We start from the raw sequence: 23168 nt of genomic DNA, 5'->3' as shown, positions 1-23168 counted from the left end.
TCACATGAGACGATTATTAATGAGCACGTAATATAACAAACTAGTTTTAGAATTTTGGGTTTTGTATTTGTGATTCAACGGTCCAAATATAACGAGTAAAAATATTAATACAAGATTAAATTGTTACTGACAGTCCAAAAAAAGGTCACTTAATAGAAAAAACTAGACACTTTTTGGTTACAAAAATGACGTACATTATCGTCTTTTTATGCACAGCTACATCACTAAGCTGTAGCAAAATGGTCTCTAGCCTTTGAAGGTAAAAAACAACGTTTCCTCCTCCCTGTAAAAAGAAGAGACAGCATCTATAAACTGTGTTAAATTTTCTCTGCACACCCTCTTTCTCAATATCTACAGCGATAGGATCGTGCTCGGAGTCTGGACAAGGAGGGTAGAATTTTCACTAGGGTGAACTGAGGCTCCAAAGATCTACAGTTCGGAACAACAGTTGAAAAGTTGAAAGCGTTTCTTGAGTTCAATCAACCTCGAGTGAAATTCACATTGTAGCAGGTCGGATTGCATGGAAACGGGCAGTCTATTAGCTTCGCTGCACTTCGATTGAAGTACCAGTCCCCCACTGACTCTGCAATTGTCTATTCGGAATAGCAAAGCTCAAAACAGTCAGATGCCAAGTTTAGTTAAGAAAGTGACAGAAAACCAAGAAACAAATGAAAGAAAAACAGATTTTGATTTGATAACACTAAGCAGCTTAAGCTTATGGTATTTATGCTTTCATCTGTCTCACAGAGAAATATACGGCTGGGATGATAGAACTTCCGTCACCATATTTGAGTTAACAAGAAATCTCCACATGATAACGGCATTCAAATACAAATGATAAAACTTTCCTCACCTTGTTGTTTATCCTTAAAGATTTCGGCGAATTCCATATCTCAGTCATCAATGTCTGGCAATGAATAAAGCAAGAACTTATAAACATTCCTCCTTCCTTATTTTTCTCGAAATCATTCAGCGCCTTCAGCAGAGATCCCCTGAAACCTGTACAAAATGAATCGAGTTAATTTTGCCATGGTATTTTGTTTACAGCTATTCTTCGTTATACAACCAATTAGTGTCCGATGAATGAATCATATTTTCCATAAAGGAGGCCTCGAGCTAGTGATGCTGCAGGTAATGCCCGCTGATTGCATTTGCAATTGGTAGAAAGACAGTAAGAATCCTAGTTTCAATGTAATATAACATGAAGACCCTGAACAAAAATCTACCTTTTGACTAACGACAGTGGTATATACATACCTAGAAGTATTTCAACCTGGGTAGAATTGCAATTATAAATGTTCAGTCTGCACTTTTCCCAGTAGCTATGTGGATCAGATGCTTTAGGTATCAAGGTATTTTGTATCTAATGATCATCACATACGAAAAAAGAGAAAAGGGATGTAAGTCAAATTCAGATGATAAGCAAATGAAGCTTTGACTTCTGAGGAAGCTTACTTGCCAAAAATCATAAGCTGATTGAACGAGGAACACGGGGGTTTTGATGTTTTTAACAATTTCTTCAGGAAAGATACACTACATAAAAGTTCACAACAAATGATTGGGGCTGTGTTAAAAACCATAACCTAGAGGAAAAATAAGAACATCCCAAATTTAACCATTGGTACCATATAAAAAAGAAGAAAATAAAATCTACCCTATCTGGTTCCATTCTTGCAACACAATCCTTGTTCAAACTTTTCGCTAACCCCTGACACAGCGTGAATAAGAAAATCAGTATGACATGCCAGAGTCTAAAATAAGAATTAACAGATGTACCATATTAAAGATTGAAAATTATATTGACACATGATGTTACACCTCATATTCATTCCATCCGTCAAACCCAACAACCCTACACTATCACCTAGGTAGTAACTAAAGTTATACCCAAAAACTAGGATAAGTATCACCAAGAAAGGGATTGTATAAGCTAGTATCGTCAATGTTAGAGCATAACCTGAAGGTTGACAACATCACGAAAGAGAGATCTCACGGTAGGATTGTGGAGAACATCTTTCCTGAAATGTACGAAACAGAATGTAGCTATGTGATCACTTGTAAGAGCACAGATGATGCTTTAAGAAAAAGGGCTTTATACACGTAGAACAAGTAGTTAGTAAGACCTTGCAAGAATTTCAACATTCCTAGTGTAGCTTGAGAGGGAGAATTGCAAATTTGATAGAAAAGAGAATGGTTCAAAGGTGTTCGATTGTGATAGGTCTTATTTCCTAATGTATGAACTAGGAAAAGTAGAATAAGGAAACAGCAAAGATAAGAACGAAATTATGGCCCTCGAAAAGTTCACATGTGAAAATATATGATCCTAGAAAAACTTCATGCTAAGCAGATTAGCTAAAAGATATTGGTGCAGAAGGAACTGGTATGCATAAAACATACTCATCAAGAAAAAAACCCGCATCGCCTAGACATTTGACAGTGGCATCCTTAGGCAAAAGATGTCGAAATTCATCACAATGTATAAGAGCTGCCAACCCACCGGAAGAGCATCCCGAAAGAAGGGCCTGTAAGATTGTTATTCACACACATTATTGCTTCCCAAAAGAAGGGCCCAAAAGACTGGCCTGTAAGATTGATACCTGTTCCGCTTTTGATAAGCCAAATGACAAGAGTTCATCCATAATTGCTTCCCAGATGAGCCGGCCCCTAAAGAAAAGTTCCGTTCCATTCTATACCATTGAAGAGCAATAAAAACTCCATTAATAAAATTACTACTGATTCTCAAACAAGGCAGAAAATCTCCAAACATAACTTACCTTCAACTCATTATCAGGGTGACCGGCTATAAATGCGCCATCACAATACTGTATTCTGACTCGGTTCCAGTTAAAGAATCCTAGAGAATGCTCCAAAATTGGAATTGAATCACATCAGTTAACTGTTTAACTTGACATTGCGTTAAAATTACAAATAATTAAGCATTATGGTGATCGTACATATACGAAGCAACTGAGCAGAATATAATTACCAGGATTATGGTCAGGGTAAGGGCTTAAAATCCCAGTAAAGTGAACTCGACGTCCCATATGTTTGGAAGATCCTAAATGCATATGTTTACGCAAAATACATGATTCTATTGTGTTGCACCAACCTCCACCCTACATTTCAACATTTCAACCTAATAAATCCATTACACATAGTTTTTTCATCTTAATAAACAAACCAACTAGAACATGTAAATGCAATGAAATTGAACAAAACAATTGCAAGAAATATGCACAAACAGAACTGGTTACAAAATTTTAAAGAAATTATTAATCGGGAAACATAATGCATGTAACACTAAGGTTTAGGGCATTTTATTGTCTGTTTAGTATCCGTCCAATTCCAGTTTCGATTAAAAGTTCATAACCAGCTATCTCTGCGCCTTTCCAACAACATAAGAATTTTGAAATGTTAAGACCTCAATGAAAAGTAGCCAATTTTTGGCGCCGGATCCAAATCCCTTTTGAAAATGGTAGCCAGGCAAACTTCCATCTAAACAAACTGCAAAACCATAAATTAAACAAGAGGGTAATCAAATCAAGGAGAAATTAATTAGGAGCTGAAACACATGGTAATTAAAATTTGATTAGCAAAGGGTTACGGTGCAGTACGGGCGCCTCTATCTTTGGCGCTGTGCAACAATGTCAGGTCGATCAAATCGGAGGTGGTGATGCGATGAAATGAGTTCGCGATGTTGGACTCCGGCTCGGAACTCCGATAGTAGGAGGCGACAGAGAGAGCGAAGACGAAGACGAAGACGGCGAATCCGACGGCGGCGATTGCCCAGCCACGCTTGGCCCACTGCATCCACCACAGCGGGCCGCGAAGCCCAGAAATATTCGCCATAGAATTTGACCCGACTCTCTCCACCACCATGGCTCGTCAGTGTTTGAGGTTCGAGGTTGCAGAGAGACGTAACTTCCATGGCTTGCATTTCAAGCTACCTCCGATTTCCGTGGCTTTCAACTTGTGACCTTGCTAGCTCGTGGCGCGTGAACAACGGAAGATCACTGTTGAGCACGGTCAACCAAACACATAATACCCTTCATATTTTTAAAGCTAAAATCAATTATCTCGTTACAAAGTGTTTTTAAAATAATTTTTAAAACGCTTTTAGTAAAATTGATTTTGATTTTCAAAAACATTTTAAATGTTTTTTAGAAAAAGCACCAAATTTGTGCTTATTGTAGGAATCAGTTCTAGTATTTTTTTCAAGATCTATTTGGATTTTTACTACGAATAGATATCAAAACATTTTCAACAAAAACATCTTCAGTCATTTTAGAAATACTTCCAAACGAACAATGTTAGCCAACGTGAATTACTTTGCTTGGTTTGGGTAGTGGCTCAATGTGTTATAGATCGGTTGATCTACCCTTGGGCAGTGTGTCTTCTCTTCTTGGGTTTTCTACTACGGCATTTGGGGTATTTTTGTTCACCACCACTAACTATGGTGATACTCATCTTCACCTAAGAACCTGACACGTGTCCTTATACTTAACAAGTTTACTAGGGGTTAGAAAATGTAACACATGGCAACCAATAAGGTATATAATAAACATACACGAAAGTTAATGTAGTTGAGCAAAAATGCACCCTTATTTAAAAGGAATGAGGTTTGACCAAAAAATTTAGAAGGAATGAGACTTTGAATTATTTTAATTCTTGAGTTCCCTTGTTTACTAAAATATGGATATGAGAATCATTTTACTCGTTAACTTTTTGTTAGGTTTACTTACACATAAAGGATCGGAAAAATACAACTTTTTCCATCGTTATCAAATACCTAAAAATCAGGAATCAAATCGACTAGAGAGAATTGTTCTGATTCCCTTTCCTTCTCGCATTTTTAAACCCTCTTATTCATTCATTTTCTCATTTTCGCTTAAGTAAACATAAGTAAGGCTATTTAGACACATTGCTTAGTGCAAGTCGGTCCCACATGAAGTGATCAATTTTACGTGTCTACATTCGCGTTATTGTTTCGAATGTTAAAAACTATTGAGCAAACAGCCTGGATTTCCGCATTAACGTGGGATGGAAAAACAAAGCTTTTCATTCATTCCTATAAATGAATTCAGTTTATACAATGCTGCAAGGGATACTCAACCGAGTTTCAAAAACAAGAAGGAAAAGTAAAGCATGGATCACAAGTACGCTACATCGGCATCGCCGTGCCGGGATCTGATTAGTATGAAGGTTTTGAATTTCTATGGACCTGAACAGGTTTTTTGGAATCTATGGGTGAATCTAGCTAGCACCTACCATATAAACCGTTGGGTCCCTGGCTCATGGGACCAATGGAATGGTCGATACAAGAACATCATCATTGTGAAGACGTTGACGATTATGTACAGGACCCCCATGACGAGCCAAGTTCGATAATCATCAGTATGGGAATGTAGAATCAAGAAAAAGAATGGAATAGTATAATATCTAAACTCAATCAGCGGTGCGGGAACCAAAACTGCAGCAGCAGCCAAGAAAAATGCCAGCGCCCAGATCTTCCTCTGAAATTTCCCTGCCGAAGTGAAACAGAAACAAGTCTTAGGGGCAAAAACACAAGGAGGATTGACACGTATGATGACCAAGAGCTGTATACCGACCCAATCTAGTGACGATGGAAAGCCATGAATAAACATAAAGTGGGACTAGAAGGAACTTCATTGACCAATGAGCTTTGATGACTTTCCGCCAAAGATAAAAAGGGTAATGCCGATTGTCAGCCAGAAGATAGGGATGAGCTATGCTGCAGCAGTCAAGAAATTACATCATGATTTGTAACATTAAGGTTATGAATGAATGTCTATGCTGCATTGGACGTGAAAACAGCACAGGAAACATTCACCGTTCTTGGAATTGGAGAAAACGTTAAAACAAACACTTGAAAAGTTGCTTTTCTCAAATATCAATTGAAAAATTGACGTCCATATCAGCTGACCTATTTCCTCGTCCATAAATTGAATGCAATTATTATTCTAAAAGCATTGAGCTCAAATGTTAAATAGGCCTGACCTGAAAAAATGGACAGCGATGAAGCCAGCACTGAGTGCCAAAGACATCTGAAAGAAGGTTAGGAACTTATTCTTCCACATTGACCGGAATAAATCTACAACTTGTCTCAAACTAAAGAGTGTAGGAGCCATAGCAAGGGCAGAAAATAGACCAAAATACAAGATCTGTGAAAAATGCGGAGAAACTGCATGAGCATCTTTTGCACCTGCAACATTTGGACATGGTATGAGACAACAGAAGTAAAGGCAACTTCATAAACCACAATGTGTAACACAAATCAACAACAGAAGGATGAGTCATACCCAGAACCACACTCCCATTCCACCGAACAAAGGCAATAAAGGCTGCTAATACTAGAATAAAAGGGCTAAAAGAAAACAATAGTTCCAACATCATGTACCATAATTTTGGAAAGATGGCCTCAATTTCATCAAGAAAACCTGCAATAGAATGTCATCTGCTATAAGCTTTGATAATAAAAAATGTGAGCAATTGTGTTTGCAAGAGGACAAACCTAATTTGCAAGTTTGAAAAGAAACTTTTCTAATCGAGATTAAATGTGTTCCCGTATCCACTGAAATGCTGGCCTTCCGCTTTCTCAAGTTTGCGCCTAACATAACAGTGTTTGAAGGAGTTGGCTGACCTTTTATCCTAATTGTGTCGTCTACATCTATCTTATCTTTATGGCCAGCCATTGTAATATTTATAACCTCGCTGCAACAAACAAAAAGCATCCATATAATATTTGTTTGCCGAATAACAACTGCCACAGCACCAAGCTGCATTACCAACATCAAACAAAGTTACCACTTGACAAAACATATAGGCGTAGCACATGTGTGCTTGCATCAAAATCATACAATGACATATGGAAGAGACTTAAGCCTTTACCAATGCACTAAACCAGTAATTCTTCTTCAAACACGCAAGATGCATAGCGAGCACTGCCACAAGCGACACAACATCTGTATAATAGAGAAAAGTGAAGAACCAATGAAGCGGGTACATGGCTAGCACCACCGTGTAAAGTGTTGCTTTTCTTTCATCAAGAGCCGGTCTCAAGTGAATGATTATCTCATACACAAGAATGCTGCAAAATACCGCCAAAACACCATTGACAGAGCGAAGAATCGCTGTGGAGCAACCTTCAGAAAACGACAGGGCTGCTTTTACCAATGACATGCCTGGAAACAAATACGCAACATGAGCTAGTGAAAGATAGTACCTGCAAAAGTTTAGCGTTGCACATGTTAGATTCCCTGCTAAATACTGTGATACAACATGATTCTTAAGTTCTCAATCAAAAGTTCAAAACATATCAAAGCCAATTAATTTGCCAAAAGTAATTAAAACCCGTCTTTCGCATTTACAAATCAGCTGGCGGAATACAAAGTTCAAAGCAAATTAACAAAAAAGTAAAAAATTCAGAAATTCAGAAATGGTAAAGAACATACAGGCCAGGAGGAGTGGTGATCATGGGATCCCAGCTTCTGAAATTGCCATTACAGTACTGTTGAGCTTGAGGTACATGGAATATCTCATCCTACAGATCGTAAATTTATTTACCAATTCCTCAAAACAAAATTCACACAACCCAAAAATCTAAATACAAAAAATTCCCATTGAATTGAATCGACGAAAGTTGCTGCCTTGGGGGGATTACCATGTAGGGCTCGGGAACAATGTGATTGACGAGGATGGAGATGGGAATTATCCACAGGCTCACAATCGTGGCCACGGCAATCCTACCCATGTTTCTCTGCTGTTACAGGATCAAATCCAAAGGGTCTGTTTGGTTCCATGGATAAGGCAATGGAAAGTGTGGCCCAGCATCCCGAGCTGTGGTATCAACTGGGACCAGCACTACTGAATCCCAAATTTCTATTGGCTGATCGTCGGAAGAAGGTCTGGTTAGGGTTCGGCAGGCAAGAGTGTTCCCGTCAACGTCTTAACAAGTCCTTCCTGCTAGTCCAATTTTGATTTACCCCCCTCTCTGCAAAGCCCTAATTGTAAACAAATTGGGGGTTATCGACAGTTGCTTAAAAACCATATACATTTTGTTAAAAAAAACAATTTATATATATAATACATAAATTATTGGTATTATTGGCCGCGCATGGAAGCAGTCAAGCTTTCATTCATTCGATTCACAGCATACACTGGAGCACAATAAAATTATTGGGCAACTGAAAGTAAAATGTTTTCAATCATCAAATTAAAAAAAATTAAAAAAAGAAGATGTTTTTATTTTTCCCACCTCTCCCCATGCGATTTCGAAAGAATTAAATAAAAATTTTATATAGAATATCTACAAATCAATACTCCATAAAAATCCATAAATTTATAAATCCATTAGTCTCTCAACGTCTCAATTGAATACACCCCCTTAATTTAATAGTCATAAATAAATAATGCTAATAAAACGTGTGAAAATTTATTTTCCAAATGCTCAACCTGGAAACTCTTACCACTGATTGGTCTTTATTTTTCATTGCAACTAAAAATATGTCAATTTGCTGTTAGCATATGTTGTTCATATTTCCCTTTTATTTTTGGAACATCATTATAATTTCCATCGAATGAATTGAAGAATACCAATGATAGCCATCATTTGCACGTCAGAAATTTCATGGGCAGGAAAAAAATTAGATGAACCAGAATCAACATTCTACCAAAAAAAAACTTGCAGATGCAGAGGGATTAGTAAATGATCGCTGTGAATAAAAACATATTCAGAAAAATTACAAATAATCCAGCGGTAAACCTACAAACTCATATAGTCCAGACATTTAGGTAATATAAAGCGAAATAACAGCAAAACCAGAGAACAAGAATGCAAGCAGCATTTTCCTTCCATGATCATCCCTCCGCCTATCCTTGATTGTTCTCAGAAGCATTTCCTGTGCACGATTGAGGGACCGGATTCATCGTACTCAGCTTTGGCAATCCACATCTGCACTCAAATGAATTCGGATTTCTAGTAAGAATCTTTTGACAGAGCAGTTTGCACAGGAAAACAAAGTAAATGTAATAAGAAACAAACCTGCTGGAATGTACTGAGGGAAGCTAAGATGGAGCCTCCGATCCAGACACTGTACTTTCTCTCTGGTGGGGCAACCACCTTGATCTTCATGCTGCTTGGGGCCAATGCAGTAATTTCCTTGCTCATTCTGTCAGCAATTCCCGGGAACATGGTCGAACCACCACTAAGAACAATGTTGCCATACAAATCCTTCCTGATATCAACATCGCATTTCATTATGGAATTGTATGTGGTCTCATGAATACCGGCAGCCTCCATTCCGATCATGGATGGTTGGAAGAGGACTTCTGGGCACCGGAAACGCTCCGCTCCAATGGTGATCACCTGACCATCAGGTAGCTCATAGCTCTTCTCAACAGAAGAGCTGGTTTTAGCAGTTTCCAATTCCTGTTCATAGTCAAGAGCAATGTACGCCAACTTTTCCTTCATGTCCCTCACAATTTCACGCTCTGCTGTGGTGGTGAATGAATAGCCACGCTCAGTCAAAATTTTCATCAAGGCATCAGTCAGATCACGACCTGCAAGGTCAAGCCTCAAGATGGCGTGTGGAAGAGCATACCCCTCATAAATAGGGACTGTATGGCTGACACCATCTCCAGAGTCAAGAACGATACCTGCACACAAGCACATAGAAAACATGAATCGTTGAAATGGCTTCAGCACTAGCAATCTGGAGTTCCATTCAAACACAAACCCAAAATATCATAATTTTACGACAAGCATTGGCTGATCTAAGAAAACCCAAAGTGATCTTTTTACCCAATATCATTCTCATAGATAAAACTAGGCTTATTTTATGGCATGCCCCTTGGAACTCTACTTCAATCTCACCTTGCCCCCTGAAACTTAATTTGCATGGCTGGAACTCAATTTTTGCATCACCTTGCTATATTCCATTAGTTTGTCAAAAAAAAATGTTAAGTTTGCTTATGTGGCATGATTGGCTACCACTTATTCTTCAAACAATTTCATTAATCTGATTTTTAATTTCTTTAAACAACTTCAAAATATTAAATAGTTTTTAACATTATCTTGTACATGTGGCAATTATAACAGGAATAAGTGGGACCCAATCATGTCACATAAGTGAACTTAACAGTTTTTTTTTTTGTTTTTTACAGAACTAATGGAATATAACAGTGATGCAAAAATTGAGTTCCACGGTGCAAAGTAGCGCAAATTAAGTTTCAAGGGGCAAAGTGAGATTGAAGTAGAGTTCCAAGGGCATACCAAAAAATAAGCCATAAATCTATATCCCAGATATTTCAAAATCATTCATAATATATTCCAAACAAACTGCATATGCCCATATTATCTACTGTGAACTCATTTAAAGATAGTCGCCTATCATACCTTTTTTCTTTTGAAAATTTTAGGCTGAACCGTAAAATGCTTGTTTATCGACAAGGCCAAACCAATTTATGCAACATAAAAACAATTTCATAAAGAACAGAGTTAGTGCAATATCTAATCTGATTGAATAGCTTACCAGTAGTACGACCACTGGCATAGAGGGAAAGCACGGCCTGGATGGCTACGTACATAGCTGGAGCATTGAAGGTCTCAAACATGATCTGGGTCATCTTCTCACGATTTGCCTTAGGGTTGAGAGGTGCTTCAGTGAGGAGAATTGGGTGCTCTTCAGGAGCAACACGAAGTTCATTATAGAAGGTATGATGCCAAATCTTCTCCATGTCATCCCAATTGCTCACAATTCCATGCTCAATTGGGTATTTCAGGGTTAAGATACCACGCTTGGACTGAGCCTCATCCCCAACATATGCATCTTTCTGACCCATACCAACCATAACACCAGTGTGACGAGGGCGGCCAACAATGCTAGGGAACACGGCTCTTGGAGCATCATCTCCAGCAAATCCAGCCTATACAACAATGTTTCAACCAAACTAAGTCCACTTTCTTGCACCTTAGATCCATACCACTTAAAATACATACAGATTGATATTCTGTTATACATTGTACAAGCTGGGACGGAAATCTGTTTCGCATACCTTAACCATTCCCGTTCCATTATCACAGACAAGAGGCTGAATGTCCTCGCTCTCCGCCATCTTCTACTTCCTGCAAGCAAATAAACAGGACAAATCCACACCACATAAATTTCAAAACCTAAATTCACCCCAACACATAAACTCAAACAATATGCATCACATTGAATGGACTTATCACTTGTCTCACACAAACGCTGCATAGAAATCGACACCGATTGCCATTGGTGTGCATACAACAGAGATTGAAGTTAACAAACACGAAAAGCCAACATCAAATCCACACCAACCCAATTCCGAAATAAGAAAACCAAAAACAAAAAAAGCATAAAGATAAACAATAGACTGAAATCCAAACATAATTCATATATATTTCTTGGCTCCTTATTTTTTTCAAAAATTAATTAAAAATCAGCAATGGAAACCCCTCATCACCTACAAACAAACAGATCAAGGCACAAATCTACCAAAATTTACACAGACCGATCAAACATCACAACCAAAAACCAAATGCAGCAAAATCGACCACCAAACAGCAAAATCCACCAAAAAATGGAACCAAAATCTTGAAAATCTTGAGCACATTACACGATTACAACGGGATCGAAATGTAGAGAGAGAGAGAGAGAGAGAGAGAGAGAGAGGGGATTCACCTGTTTCCGAAACCCTAGAAAACGCGAGTTTATGGGGTTGAGGTTCGGATGAGCTGCTACCCGCCTTGAGGGCCTCGGGTGTTGGTTCGAAATGGAAACAAAAAACAATAAAGGCACGGGCGTGACGGGCGGACACGAAAAAACGAGCGGAAAAACAAAAATTGGAAATCCACAAATTTTGCCGAGCCAAATGAAATGCGAATGAAATTTGGAACTCCGCCCCCGAAATTAAATGCACTGCAAATTCGGTCTGAATCGAATCCCCACCGTTGGTCCTTTTGCAGGAAGAGACTTTAAATACGGTCCACGCGACGCGTCACTTTGATCTGGGCCTCTTGTGGATCCAGTTGTCCTGTGCCATTCCTGTTCTAGTGGTGGGGCTTTCTTCCATCTTTTGTCCTGATTTACTGTTTTACCCCTTATTTTACACTGAATTGCAAATGCATTCTTTTGAGTATTGGGATATAGTAAGCATCTTCGGATTGGTTCGCTTCGGTTCAATTTGATCGGTCGAACTAAATTGCATATTATCAACGAAGCTAAATTAAACTATTTCAAGAAAGACTCGGTTTGGTAAGCTTGGTTCGATTTAGTCATGTTGGGTCTGTCCAGGTTCATGCCCATTTGATTTTTTTTCTTCCCTATAAGGTGGTTTCGGATTCGAAATCACAAAAGTGAAATATTATGATGGATGATAGAAATTAATTATTTCACGTGCAATAAAATTAAAAGAAGGAAGCATCAAAAAATAAACAAAAGTGATTGAAAAATTAGTAATTCACATGTCAATAGGTTATTTGTTGTTGCTATATCCCAAAAGTGGCAGTTTTGGACCTTGTGTTGTCCAAATTGACGCAATTCTGGTTTCTCATATTCAGTTGGGCCCGTAATATACGGATTCGAAGAGAACGACGGTATCTACAAGACTTCTTGTTATATTTAATTCGAATTTTAGCGAATTATGATGTTTACTATATTTAATTCGGTTTCTAGGGTTATGTTACATTATAAATAGGTCATCTTGACATTTAGTTTGTAATCGTATCGACTATTATTCAATAAACATGAGTTTTCTCTTTATATTTCTAGTAAATTCAAGGGTTGCTAGCAGATTCTAGTGTGAGGAATTCGTTCGATTTCTCTTATCATATAACCCGATGTCATTTCCTCAAGATAAAAACAAGAGTAAATATTTCCAACAACTAAACACCTTGGTTAAAACTTGGAAACAGAAAAAGAAAGTCCAAGAATTTTCAAAATTAATTATGTAAACGAGTATAGAATCATCCACTCAGAATGAGACATGTGAAAAATAAATATAAAGTAACCGGTCCAATTTAGTTTGGCTTGAATTTAATTGGCCAATAACCATAGATTGAATCGGATCAAATTGAGTCTAATTTCTATGAATAGATTCAATCTCTAGTCCAAAGATGTGCATGACATGAGATAACTGCAATTGAAGCTGTATCGTTGCTAGATCACATATGAAAAGACCCCATGCTAGGTGGAGCAGGGAAAGGTTCGGGATTAAGTACTAAACTCACTGAACGTTAGGCTTAATTAACATTAGTAATACTATTTTTACTATCTACTTGTACCACAATACTAATGTTGATGCACAAAAACAATGAGACTTTATAACAACGTAAAGTGTTAAGTTTGTGATATTCGCAAAGTTGTTATGGTCACTAAGTGGGGATAATACGTAAAGAGATAAATATATGGAAGCAAACACAAGATAGACATGGTTTACCCTAAGTTGGGCTACTTTCACGAGGGTAGAGGAGTCCTCGTTAATAATTTGGAGTTTACATAGTACAATGGTTTAAGCATAATCATCATTAGTAAGTTCTAATAATGATTTGAGTACAATAATGACATTAGGGATTAACTGTAAGAGAATGGTCTCCTACATTTTTATAGTTGAGGAGAGTCGCACGCTTTCGTCCGCGATCGATGTGTGACTCTAAGAGTTTTATTATGATGTTGACATGTGTTGTATTGTGATTGGTCTCTCCAAGTTGAAAATAAACTATTGTGTTTCGATAGGGGTGCCTCAGAATGAATACTTTAATTTATATTTGAAAGTATGAAGTTGACAGGTGTTTGAAAATTTCGGAATTGATAAAGTATAATACAAGCAACTAATATATTTTTAATATTAACTAGAGTCCACATCCATAGCAAAGTATGTTAGTAAATCTGGATATCAAGAACAAGGTCCATATAGCCATGATTGTGGAAGTTGCGTTGGGCCAGCTCGGATCTGATTTCCTGACATAAGAGCCATGACTAAACGAGCGACACAACATCGTGGCCAGTGGGCAATGGCCTCTAATTTATACTCCAAAGATGATAATATAAAGTTGTTTTTTCTTTTTTGCATAGCCATTGGCCCAACAGGGCATCTTCCAAAAGTTGATGAATCATCCTTCAGTTTATGGTCCCAAATTTCCATTCGACACATAACACGTGCATGCATACTTTCATATATTGGAGAGATTTTTTATTGTGCTGGAAATACGGCTCGAAACACTAAGTGTTCTTATACAATTAAAAAAAATTTCAACTAATTATATAGTGACACTTGTTGTTCTAGATTATATTTTTGGCATATTAAAAATTACCATATATTGATGGTTGATAAAAATAGGCAAATGGGCATGGAGAGATCGATCGAGCTATGTGAGGACTTTCATGGAGGAGGATCACTTAGGCAGTTTGTTTATTATTATTGTTTTGTAAAAGTAGTTTGTTAATTATTGATAAGTAGTGAGCCTCATCTCATGATTAATTGACTAATCCTCCAAAATTAGTTTTATAGAAGGCTCACTATTCCTAACTCTGATATTACAGTCAATCAAATCTCTACATATCCAACCTACCTATCACTTTGTTTGATTTGATGACTTTAAAATTCTAGAGTTGTTACACACATGTGTGCATTAATTAAGTCGCTTACAAGCACATGAATGACTACCAACGGTTGATGTTCGTCACTTACACGCACGTAAATAACTGTCAGTCGTTGATATTAATCATTTACTCGCACGTAAATACTACCAGAGCATGTTTTTGCCAATGCAAATCATCAAAATGGGGTTGACTGCTCATTTGCCTACTCCATTAGAGATGCTCTAAGACTAATTTGTTAGATTTGATTACTTTGAATTTATAGAGTTGTATAGTATACGAGCTGCCCGTTAAATCACCTAAATCACCTACACGCACATAGATGGATATATTCAACCCTCTAATGTTAATCACTTACAAGCACATAAACAATTGGATGGCCGTTGATATTAATCGCTCACATGCACATAATTGACTAACAGCTGTTAATAGATATCGCAATAACCAAAAAAAGGAAAATTAATTATGGAGTAACATGCCCGAACAATAGAAAACAAGAAAGGTTAGTTGATATAGATTGCAAGCCAGGGTAGGAGTATTCTGGGTAGGGTTGCAATTGGCAGCCTTGTTAATAAGACATTTAAATTCATAAACGAAAGTCCGATGAAGATTCGTGAGAAGGGTGTTGAATCTGGAGCTGGAGATGGATGATTGTATTTGTGTGACATGAGACATGATGGTTGGCAACTTGGCATTGGGGACAAAATCATGACGAAGAATATGCAAAACCCCTTTACAATATTCCCCTCTCCATGCGAGTTTGTGTCCTCTGTACATTGTTTGTTTATATTTTGTTTTGTACGTCGTTTCACCTCTCATAATTACTATATGAGCCGATGATCTTTCTAACCATATTCTCTGACGTTTAGTTCATTCATTTTCAAAACTAAAGGACACTTAAAATTTGAATATAATGATTTATCTGGCAATTTAACGTCTTGTACAATTTTTTGTTTCAACTGATATGTTAAATACAATTTGATTTTCATCTCCTTTTGAGTTGTATTTATTGCACTAATAAATATTAAGTAAGTGGCATTTTACCGCAGTGGTGGAAAAATGTTGTACTCTTACATGACGGTGTGAGTTCAAATCATGTCAGTGAGTAATTTAACATCTAATCTAACTAAATTTATCGTTTGACAAAAAAAAGATAGGCAATCATATTCTTACAGTTAGCCCAAAGTTTTAATATTAAATGAGAGCACGTTTATTAAAAACCCAAAATTAAGCTCAATTTGACAGCAACGTCAAATTAGACAACAAGTGCCTAGACGCTATTCCACGACAGGAATGAAGCATCGGTTCGAGAAAATTTTGTTGCTTTTTTTTTTTATATATATATTTACTCTTAAATATCTACTTAGCACTTTTGACATCTTATTTGAAGATGCTCTTCTGATTCTTAATATTGAAGATTTGATGAAATTCTTGATGAGGTTGGTAATATTTCCAATGGAATAATTGTATATTATTTTTATTTTTCCAAGTTCCAACTGAACATTTGTCCTAGGTGTAGAAGTGAAGTATTCTACCATTTTTTTTTTTTGAATAAAAAATATTATCCACACTAAGGGGGAGGGGATGACTTAGCCTCACAATGAGCTAGTAATAATATAATTCAAATTCGCCTTTGGCGATAATCGAACCTAAATCCTTTCACTTACAAGTGAAGAGGAATATCACTAGACTGTAGTACTAAGTGACAAGGATTCTACCATTTGACATATAAGTTTTCTATGGTATCCATATGTGGGGGGCTTTGTACATCAACGAGGATAAGAAATTGCGAATATAGATGGAAGCGGGTAATGGTTATTGTGGCATTCCTGGCTACTAATATATGACAATTTGGAGGGACTTTTGCATAAAATCAGGGCCTGGATTGTCACAGTGGTGTTAATACCGTTTTATGAAAAAATTTCTCGTCTACGAGATATGTTGCCTCATTCTTACTTTTTATTTTATTTTTTATATCCAAATTAATGTTGTTGATGAGATTGAACTAAGAATCTCTTTCAACAAAGTAAAAACTAAGTGTACACTTTCTTATCGCCGAGCCTAGTAGCATGGAATTGTAACTAAGCAGAGCATTAAAGTGATTATTTGTTTTATGGATGAGTCGAGTGTGGTGTTAGCGAGTGATTCATTGTTACCTCATATGAAAGTCAAATTAAGCACGCCCCAAGTCCTTGAATTAGTAAAACAGACCCCACGTTTAATAGGTGGTTACACTGGCGGAGCCAAGTTAAGGGCTGCCCTGGGCTATAGCCTAGGTATCTTGCGGTGAAAAATAAAATTTTACATGTAATTTTGATTGATTTTCGAATGTAGCCCACCAAATATTTAGTCACTAATTCGAATTCTCTAGGTTTAACTATATAAAATTATATAATACAGTTTGCAAACCATCTCTTTTTCTTACGTTATTTTTCTCATCACTTTTTGTACATATACAAGTTTGGATTTGTTTAATTTTAACACGTATTTGTTTAATTACAAAAATTTTTTACTCACCTTGTGAATTTTTTTAAGCTAGCTGATACTATGAAAAATAAGGTATCAAGTTTCTTTATTTATAAAGATTTAAATTTTTAAGCTAGTCCAACTGGTAAAAAATTTCTAGTTCCGCTATTGGGTGGTTAGCAAATCAACATAATGTGAATGTCAAAGAGTGTGCACACTTTCTAATCCAGATTAAGAGGGAGAAAATTAGGGTGGGTGGAAACAAGAAAAAGAACCCTAATGATTAAGGATTGGACCGTTATCTTCACGTTAGTTACATGGAAGGAAGGTGGAGTTGAAATCTTGCAATCCCAAAAGCTACAAACCTAATTTTGATGATGAAAACCATGCACTCCCAAAGGACGAGGTCCCCGCTTTTCCCTCAAAACCGCGATCTCGTTTGGTTATTTCTGAACTAATTTATCATATCGCATTGGATTTGGATTGCAAGGTTACCAAATCCTAACCTTTCCCTCTATTTTTCATGAGTTTTGGGAAGGAATCCTAAGCTACAAAAGCATCACCATCACCATCTTTTTTTTTTTTTTTTTTTTTTGGCTTTGTATTTAAGGAAATTTCGCTCATTTAGTTAATGACTTGGTTGAGATTTTTATTGGGTTAGGTTAATCCAGAGACTCTCCCTATTTATTTTCCTGTACAATTCTAATTATCCTTTATGGGTATGGATGGTAGAAACTAACAACCAATATGTATTATGGTCTGACTATTCCACCGTCTCACGCGTTGTAATTTGAGTGGCAGACGATTTTAATTTATACAAATTTAGGTAGAGCAAGTAGAAATGAAGGGATTATCCTAAATACATGTTTCTAATTGTTTTTTGAATGACTAGAAGTATTTTTGGATTACGAAAGACGTTCTGACTATGTTTGAAAAAAAACTTTGTAAAAATATTTCTAAATCTTAGAAGCATTGAAAAAACAAATTGGAGTACTTATTTAGTAAGCACATTCAAGTGTTTTTTAAGTAAGTCGCTCGTTGGTTTATTGTAATGGGTAGTTGTTTTAGTTTGTGCTGTAAAACTCCCTAGTGAGGTTTTGGTGTGGTGTTTATAAATGTAATTATATCCTTGCTATATATAAAATAATACGCACTTGAATTATATGAATGAAAACATCAACATGTTTCGAATAAAAACACTTGTAATAAAACACACTTCTTAAAAAGAGCAAAATCTCAAATAATTTTGAAACACGTAAAATAATATACACAGACAATAACATCACGTAGCGGTTGTAACAGTTGCGTCAAAAAACTTATCGTGCCAACAACTTTTTAGGTTAGTCATATGGTTGGAGGTGATGCAAGTACAGTTGGGAAAAAAATTTCACAGATGCAAGACCCACATCGTGAAGATGGGAGATACTGCTGCAACCGTGTTAGTTACGATAGGTTTGTAGAGTTAGATGGTAAATTTATTTATTGTTACCCACTTTGTGAGTCGGTGGATCCAACCACCCCCTTAATGTGGTACATTCAGGGCGTTATTCAACCATCAAAATTATTATATTTTTTAACTAAAATTATTTTTCAGGAATTATCATGCTAAAAACTAACTGAGCCACAATTAGTTAGTAGTTAATTTGATTGTCAGCATTTTCATATCAACTTTATCTAATAAATTTTATAATTTTTTGCACATTTTAGATGAACAAAACATAATTTGTTGCAGAATTAACTCATAATTGGAAACCTAGAGTTAAATAATACTAATTGTAAAAATACATTACGCGACAACATAGAAAGTTATGGAAATTCACCTTACATGTATGGCTAAATTAGGACTTGAGCATATAGCTAACTTTGATACTATTTGGTACAAATTAATTAGAATCATGAAATTCAAATTAAAACAAACTTTAAAAACTCAAAAGGAAAATAAAATTTACTTGGGCCCACGCTTGCTTGCAAGTTAAACAAAGCACCTTCTAAATACCACGAGAAGATATTCTCATATTATTCCACCCTCCCATCCATAACCAATTTCAAGAGAGTTTCAATCGATTTAAGGTTTTTACCACATATAATTTTTGAAATTGGTCCGTACTATTAAGATGATCTTTAAAATTGAAAATTGATTAATGTAATTCTTGAAAATAGGTGTGTTAAATTAATGTGGTTCTTCCGTCACACTTCTGTCAAAAATTCTGTTATGCGCTAATGTAGCACATAAATGAGTTCCATAAGTCTAATTAAATTAAAAATAAATTAGAAATAGGTATAATTTAATAATAATTAAAAATTGTCAACTCAAAACCCAGTCCAACAATCATCTCTGATCCAACCCATACTCCTCAACCTCTATCTATGGTAGCCTTCGCCCTTCGCCTGCCCTTCTATGAAAACAAAAAAAAATTCTCAAGACACCTATCTTTACACTTTTCAACACTGTTCACCAAATTGGACCAGGATCAAGACCACCTTTGATGACGGCTTGGATTGTAGGCGACTTATGTGACATCACTGTTAACATTTGAGCGATCAACATCCTCGCAACCTTAATCTTGGAGAGCTTATTGGGCACTCCCTGGTAATCTTGGTAACGCGGAGAACGGCGAGCTCTACCACGAGATAATCCCATTGCGCAAAAAGGCATTTTGACAACTTTTTCAATTAATTATTAAATTATTAAATCCACATCGGCATCTAACAAAAATTTTGACAGAACTGTGACAGACTAACCATATTGATTTGCAACACCTATTTAAGGTGACTACATTTATCGATTTTCAATTTCAGAAACTATTCATGATAAAAACCCATAAATCTTATGGGACCCATATATGTCTAGCATCATCATATAATAGAATTTTTGACAAAACTGTATTTTCAAGGACTTCATGCATTGATTTTTTATTTCAAGGATATCTAATGATAAAAACTCATCGATTTATTAGTGTAAGAGTTACAATTTCAATCCCTCTCGCTTTTGGTGTAGGATCCAATGGACACAAACTCTATCCCTCTCCCCTCGTTGTTCCGGTTACATTAAAAAAAAAAAAAAAAAAAAAACTCTTTATCTTCTAAAAAGACTCGGAAACTCAATCTTATATAGTTAAAACCGTTTCCCTTCTTTTCTCTACCTCAAAAAGTTCACATAGACAAATAAGCAAGCTCTCACGGAAATCCCTAAAACCCAATCCAATCAGGAATAGGGAAAATACCAAAACATTGTGAATTCGATCACTCGATCAGATTATCTATATCGATCAATACATCCTGTATATTCTAAATTTCCGTCCTCTTCTTGCATTCGTCTTCTTCTTGCACCCGCCATTAATTCCAATATCTTCTTTCCGTCTTCCTCTTGCATTCGTCGTTCATGGAGTCGAACCTAGTCGACCGGATCTCCGTCCTCAACGTCTCAAATTCACACAAACAAGACCGGAGCGAGACACCCATGTCGGAGTTTCAATCCAAGCCGTCGGATCACGATGATGCGCCTCATGATCGTCAACAACAAGAACAGCCCAAGAAACAAGAACCAGAGCAGTCCCAGAACATTACACCAGATCACATTAACACCCCGGCAAAACAAGACCGCAAGACGCCGCCGTCCCCGATGGAAGATGAATCATCGACGAACGACAAGGACGTCGTGGATGACGACGACGACGGGTTCAAAACGCCGACGTCCCTGGAGCACAAAATCCCGCCGATGACAGAATGCCCGCCTGCTCCGGGCAAACCCAAACGCTTTCTAAAGAGAAAAATGTCGTCGCGGTCGCCGTCGCCTCCGCCGCCGCCCGCTCGCAGAAAGGTTCAGTTTACAACAGCACAACTGGATATGATATTTTGGTCAACTTTTCCCTCGCCTCGGATGGGCGCGCCAAAATCAAGAAAGCCAGACGATCAGAGTGATTAGTTAAACTGCAGTTCGAGTTTTGTTCATCCATATTATTCATGGTAACCCATCATTCATAATTAATTAAAATTCTAATCTCTCAGCTCCATCTTTTTTCGTTTTTTTTTTCCTTCAATTTTTGTTAGATCTTGGTTAAAGGGAAGAAGACGTTGTAAAGATGGAAAAAGAAGAAAGAAGAAAGAAGAAAAGAGAGAGAGATGCATTGAAAGATTTTATGTTTCTTTTGTGCTCGAGGTGTTATTCTCTTCTCCTGCTAAAGATAAAAGATCATGAAACTGATGAAATATATATATGTTATGATTTTTTTTCTTTTTCAGGAGCAATTGCAATATAATATTGCCACATTGTGTTTCAATTGATATATATTAATTTCGAGTTTTATTTCATTTTTTCAAACGTTTGTTTTTTCCTTTAGGGACTATTTTAAGACAAAACATAAGTATGGTATTTATTATTCGAAATAAAGTCCAAAATTAATAAAATTAATTAATTTAAATAAGTGTTACATTACACCTTGTTTCTAATTCGTAACTTAGTCAGTTACAAGTAGTAACTCATAGGCTATGAGTTTATTGTGAGAATTATCTTTTTTTACGTAATTAATTTCATGAAAGCGGTAGGGGGTGGATTGCCGTGAATATTAGAGTCTTGTTTCAAACAACTAAAATTCAGATCCAAACAACTATTTTTAGTGTAAATTAGTGTAAAATATTGCTCATGTAAAATTATAAGAGTATTCATATGTTCAAATTCTAGGATAAAATCAATATAGAGTTCAATTCGAAGCTTAAAAACCAAAGCACAATGTTGAAAACTAACACATTTGCTGAAAGCTAGTCTAACCTTTACCCTCACCCGGTGGTTTTCATTTTTCAAATAGTTATCAATTTTTTATCATATAGATTATTCTAATAATTTTCTACACTCTTGCTTATTTGATAAAAACGGCTCGTTGAGGTGATGATCATATTAAATACATGTAAGTATTATAGTTAAATTCTAATATTTTTATTGGTTTGAACTTATCATTTGACCGTACGTGGTAAAGCTTTGCTTTGACATTTTTAATCGTTATTTATTAGGAGGCCTTCGTTTAGAGAACGGGGAGAAGATACTGTTCATAGCGTTCTCTTAAATCTGTACTAGTGCTCACTTGTTGTACGTGTGTAATTAAATATGTGATTACTGTAATATGGATGTGAGATTAATCATGATATTATAAGATAAAGTCAAACTAAATAAGTCTTAATAGATACCTATTAACAACTCAATGTGTTGATTTGCCACGACTAGCTATGAGGTTGGTGTAAAAAACAGAAAAATTTATGTTGCATGTAATTCCTAAATTGCCCTTTTTTGTTCAATTTTGGTTACAGAGTTCGAACGACAATTTCATGGAATTTTGGTTGACAAATAAGGTTCTATTAATAGACAGTTTGGTTTTAAATAATATATATATATATATATATATATATATATATATATATATATGCATACAATATATTATAAAAGAAGGACAGGATCCTCTCCTAATCTAAGGATGAGGATCCTCATGACCAAGGGATGTGGATCGTTGGATGAAAATCCAACGGCTACAAATAGAGAGTCCCTTTAAAGTTATAATAATTATAACCGTTGGATTTTCATCCAACTATCCACATCCTTTGGTCATGAGGATCCTCATCCTTAGATTAGGAGAGGATCCTCACCCATAAAAGAAAATCTGAATTATGTTCCCAAGAAAGGCAAACATGCTCCAAGTCCCATGTCGCATGATAAATTAGTTTTATAAACTTGTAAGTACGAGATTAATATATAGTGAATATAATATGAATATTTAGACGTGGGATCTAGTACTATTGTTCCGGATCTTTTCCTGAGGATTCAAGAATCTCATGAGTGTAGTCGTTCATTATACATTCTGAGGTCAGTTTTCATTATATACTATTTATATTTAATTTTAAATTTTAAATTTCAAATAATTTATGATCGCACGATGTACAATGAACGATCACTATCATGAGATCCCTGAGGTATCGTTTGGTATGCAGACGGGATGGGATGGAACGGAACGGGACGGGACGGAACGGAACGGAGCGGGAGCAAAGATGCCCTCGGATGGAAACAAGGATGAAGAA

The 23168-nt window shown here is 36.3% G+C and overlaps 3 protein-coding genes across 3 annotated transcripts; all 3 read right to left on the bottom strand.

Moving 5' to 3' along the window:
• Window positions 1-64: 64 nt before the first annotated feature.
• Window positions 65-4008, bottom strand: LOC137723644 (pectin acetylesterase 5-like). The gene is made up of 12 exons (XM_068462841.1): window positions 3615-4008; window positions 3422-3504; window positions 2987-3116; window positions 2775-2854; window positions 2598-2687; window positions 2398-2522; window positions 1958-2018; window positions 1655-1708; window positions 1456-1533; window positions 1258-1363; window positions 854-999; window positions 65-593 (listed from the first exon to the last, which is right to left on the bottom strand). Exons 1-12 carry the CDS (start codon window positions 3877-3879, stop codon window positions 480-482), a joined length of 1332 nt encoding a protein of 443 aa, XP_068318942.1. The 5' UTR covers window positions 3880-4008; the 3' UTR covers window positions 65-479.
• Window positions 4009-5044: 1036 nt separating this feature from the next.
• Window positions 5045-8050, bottom strand: LOC137723428 (dol-P-Glc:Glc(2)Man(9)GlcNAc(2)-PP-Dol alpha-1,2-glucosyltransferase-like). The gene is made up of 8 exons (XM_068462625.1): window positions 7682-8050; window positions 7473-7561; window positions 6910-7243; window positions 6533-6797; window positions 6321-6458; window positions 6019-6223; window positions 5610-5752; window positions 5045-5524 (listed from the first exon to the last, which is right to left on the bottom strand). Exons 1-8 carry the CDS (start codon window positions 7769-7771, stop codon window positions 5265-5267), a joined length of 1524 nt encoding a protein of 507 aa, XP_068318726.1. The 5' UTR covers window positions 7772-8050; the 3' UTR covers window positions 5045-5264.
• A 643-nt stretch (window positions 8051-8693) lies between these two features.
• On the bottom strand, window positions 8694-11880 carry LOC137721853 (actin-like). The gene is made up of 5 exons (XM_068460878.1): window positions 11724-11880; window positions 11074-11143; window positions 10551-10944; window positions 9062-9675; window positions 8694-8971 (listed from the first exon to the last, which is right to left on the bottom strand). Exons 2-5 carry the CDS (start codon window positions 11131-11133, stop codon window positions 8906-8908), a joined length of 1134 nt encoding a protein of 377 aa, XP_068316979.1. The 5' UTR covers window positions 11134-11143; window positions 11724-11880; the 3' UTR covers window positions 8694-8905.
• Window positions 11881-23168: the final 11288 nt, after the last annotated feature.

Source organism: Pyrus communis, chromosome 17, assembly GCF_963583255.1.
Source record: "Pyrus communis chromosome 17, drPyrComm1.1, whole genome shotgun sequence".
NCBI lineage: Eukaryota > Viridiplantae > Streptophyta > Magnoliopsida > Rosales > Rosaceae > Pyrus > Pyrus communis.
Note: the sequence above shows the minus strand (reverse complement) of the source record. Positions and strands in the feature narration are given on the sequence as shown.

Excerpts from the sequence above, each read along its gene's own strand:
- LOC137723644 (XM_068462841.1), bottom strand. The coding sequence starts at position 3,879 with ATGGTGGTGGAGAGAGTCGGGTCAAATTCTATGGCGAATATTTCTGGG. Across the intron at positions 3,117-3,421 it reads ATTGGCTACTTTTCATTGAG|GGTGGAGGTTGGTGCAACAC; the intron begins GTCTTAACATTT and ends GTTGAAATGTAG. Across the intron at positions 1,364-1,455 it reads CAGCTTATGATTTTTGGCAA|ATACAAAATACCTTGATACC; the intron begins GTAAGCTTCCTC and ends GATGATCATTAG.
- LOC137723428 (XM_068462625.1), bottom strand. The coding sequence starts at position 7,771 with ATGGGTAGGATTGCCGTGGCCACGATTGTGAGCCTGTGGATAATTCCC. Across the intron at positions 6,798-6,909 it reads ATTACTGGTTTAGTGCATTG|CTTGGTGCTGTGGCAGTTGT; the intron begins GTAAAGGCTTAA and ends TTGGTAATGCAG. Across the intron at positions 5,753-6,018 it reads ATCGCTGTCCATTTTTTCAG|CATAGCTCATCCCTATCTTC; the intron begins GTCAGGCCTATT and ends TGACTGCTGCAG.
- LOC137721853 (XM_068460878.1), bottom strand. The coding sequence starts at position 11,133 with ATGGCGGAGAGCGAGGACATTCAGCCTCTTGTCTGTGATAATGGAACG. Across the intron at positions 9,676-10,550 it reads TGCCAGTGGTCGTACTACTG|GTATCGTTCTTGACTCTGGA; the intron begins GTAAGCTATTCA and ends GCTTGTGTGCAG. Across the intron at positions 8,972-9,061 it reads CCCTCAGTACATTCCAGCAG|ATGTGGATTGCCAAAGCTGA; the intron begins GTTTGTTTCTTA and ends ATTTGAGTGCAG.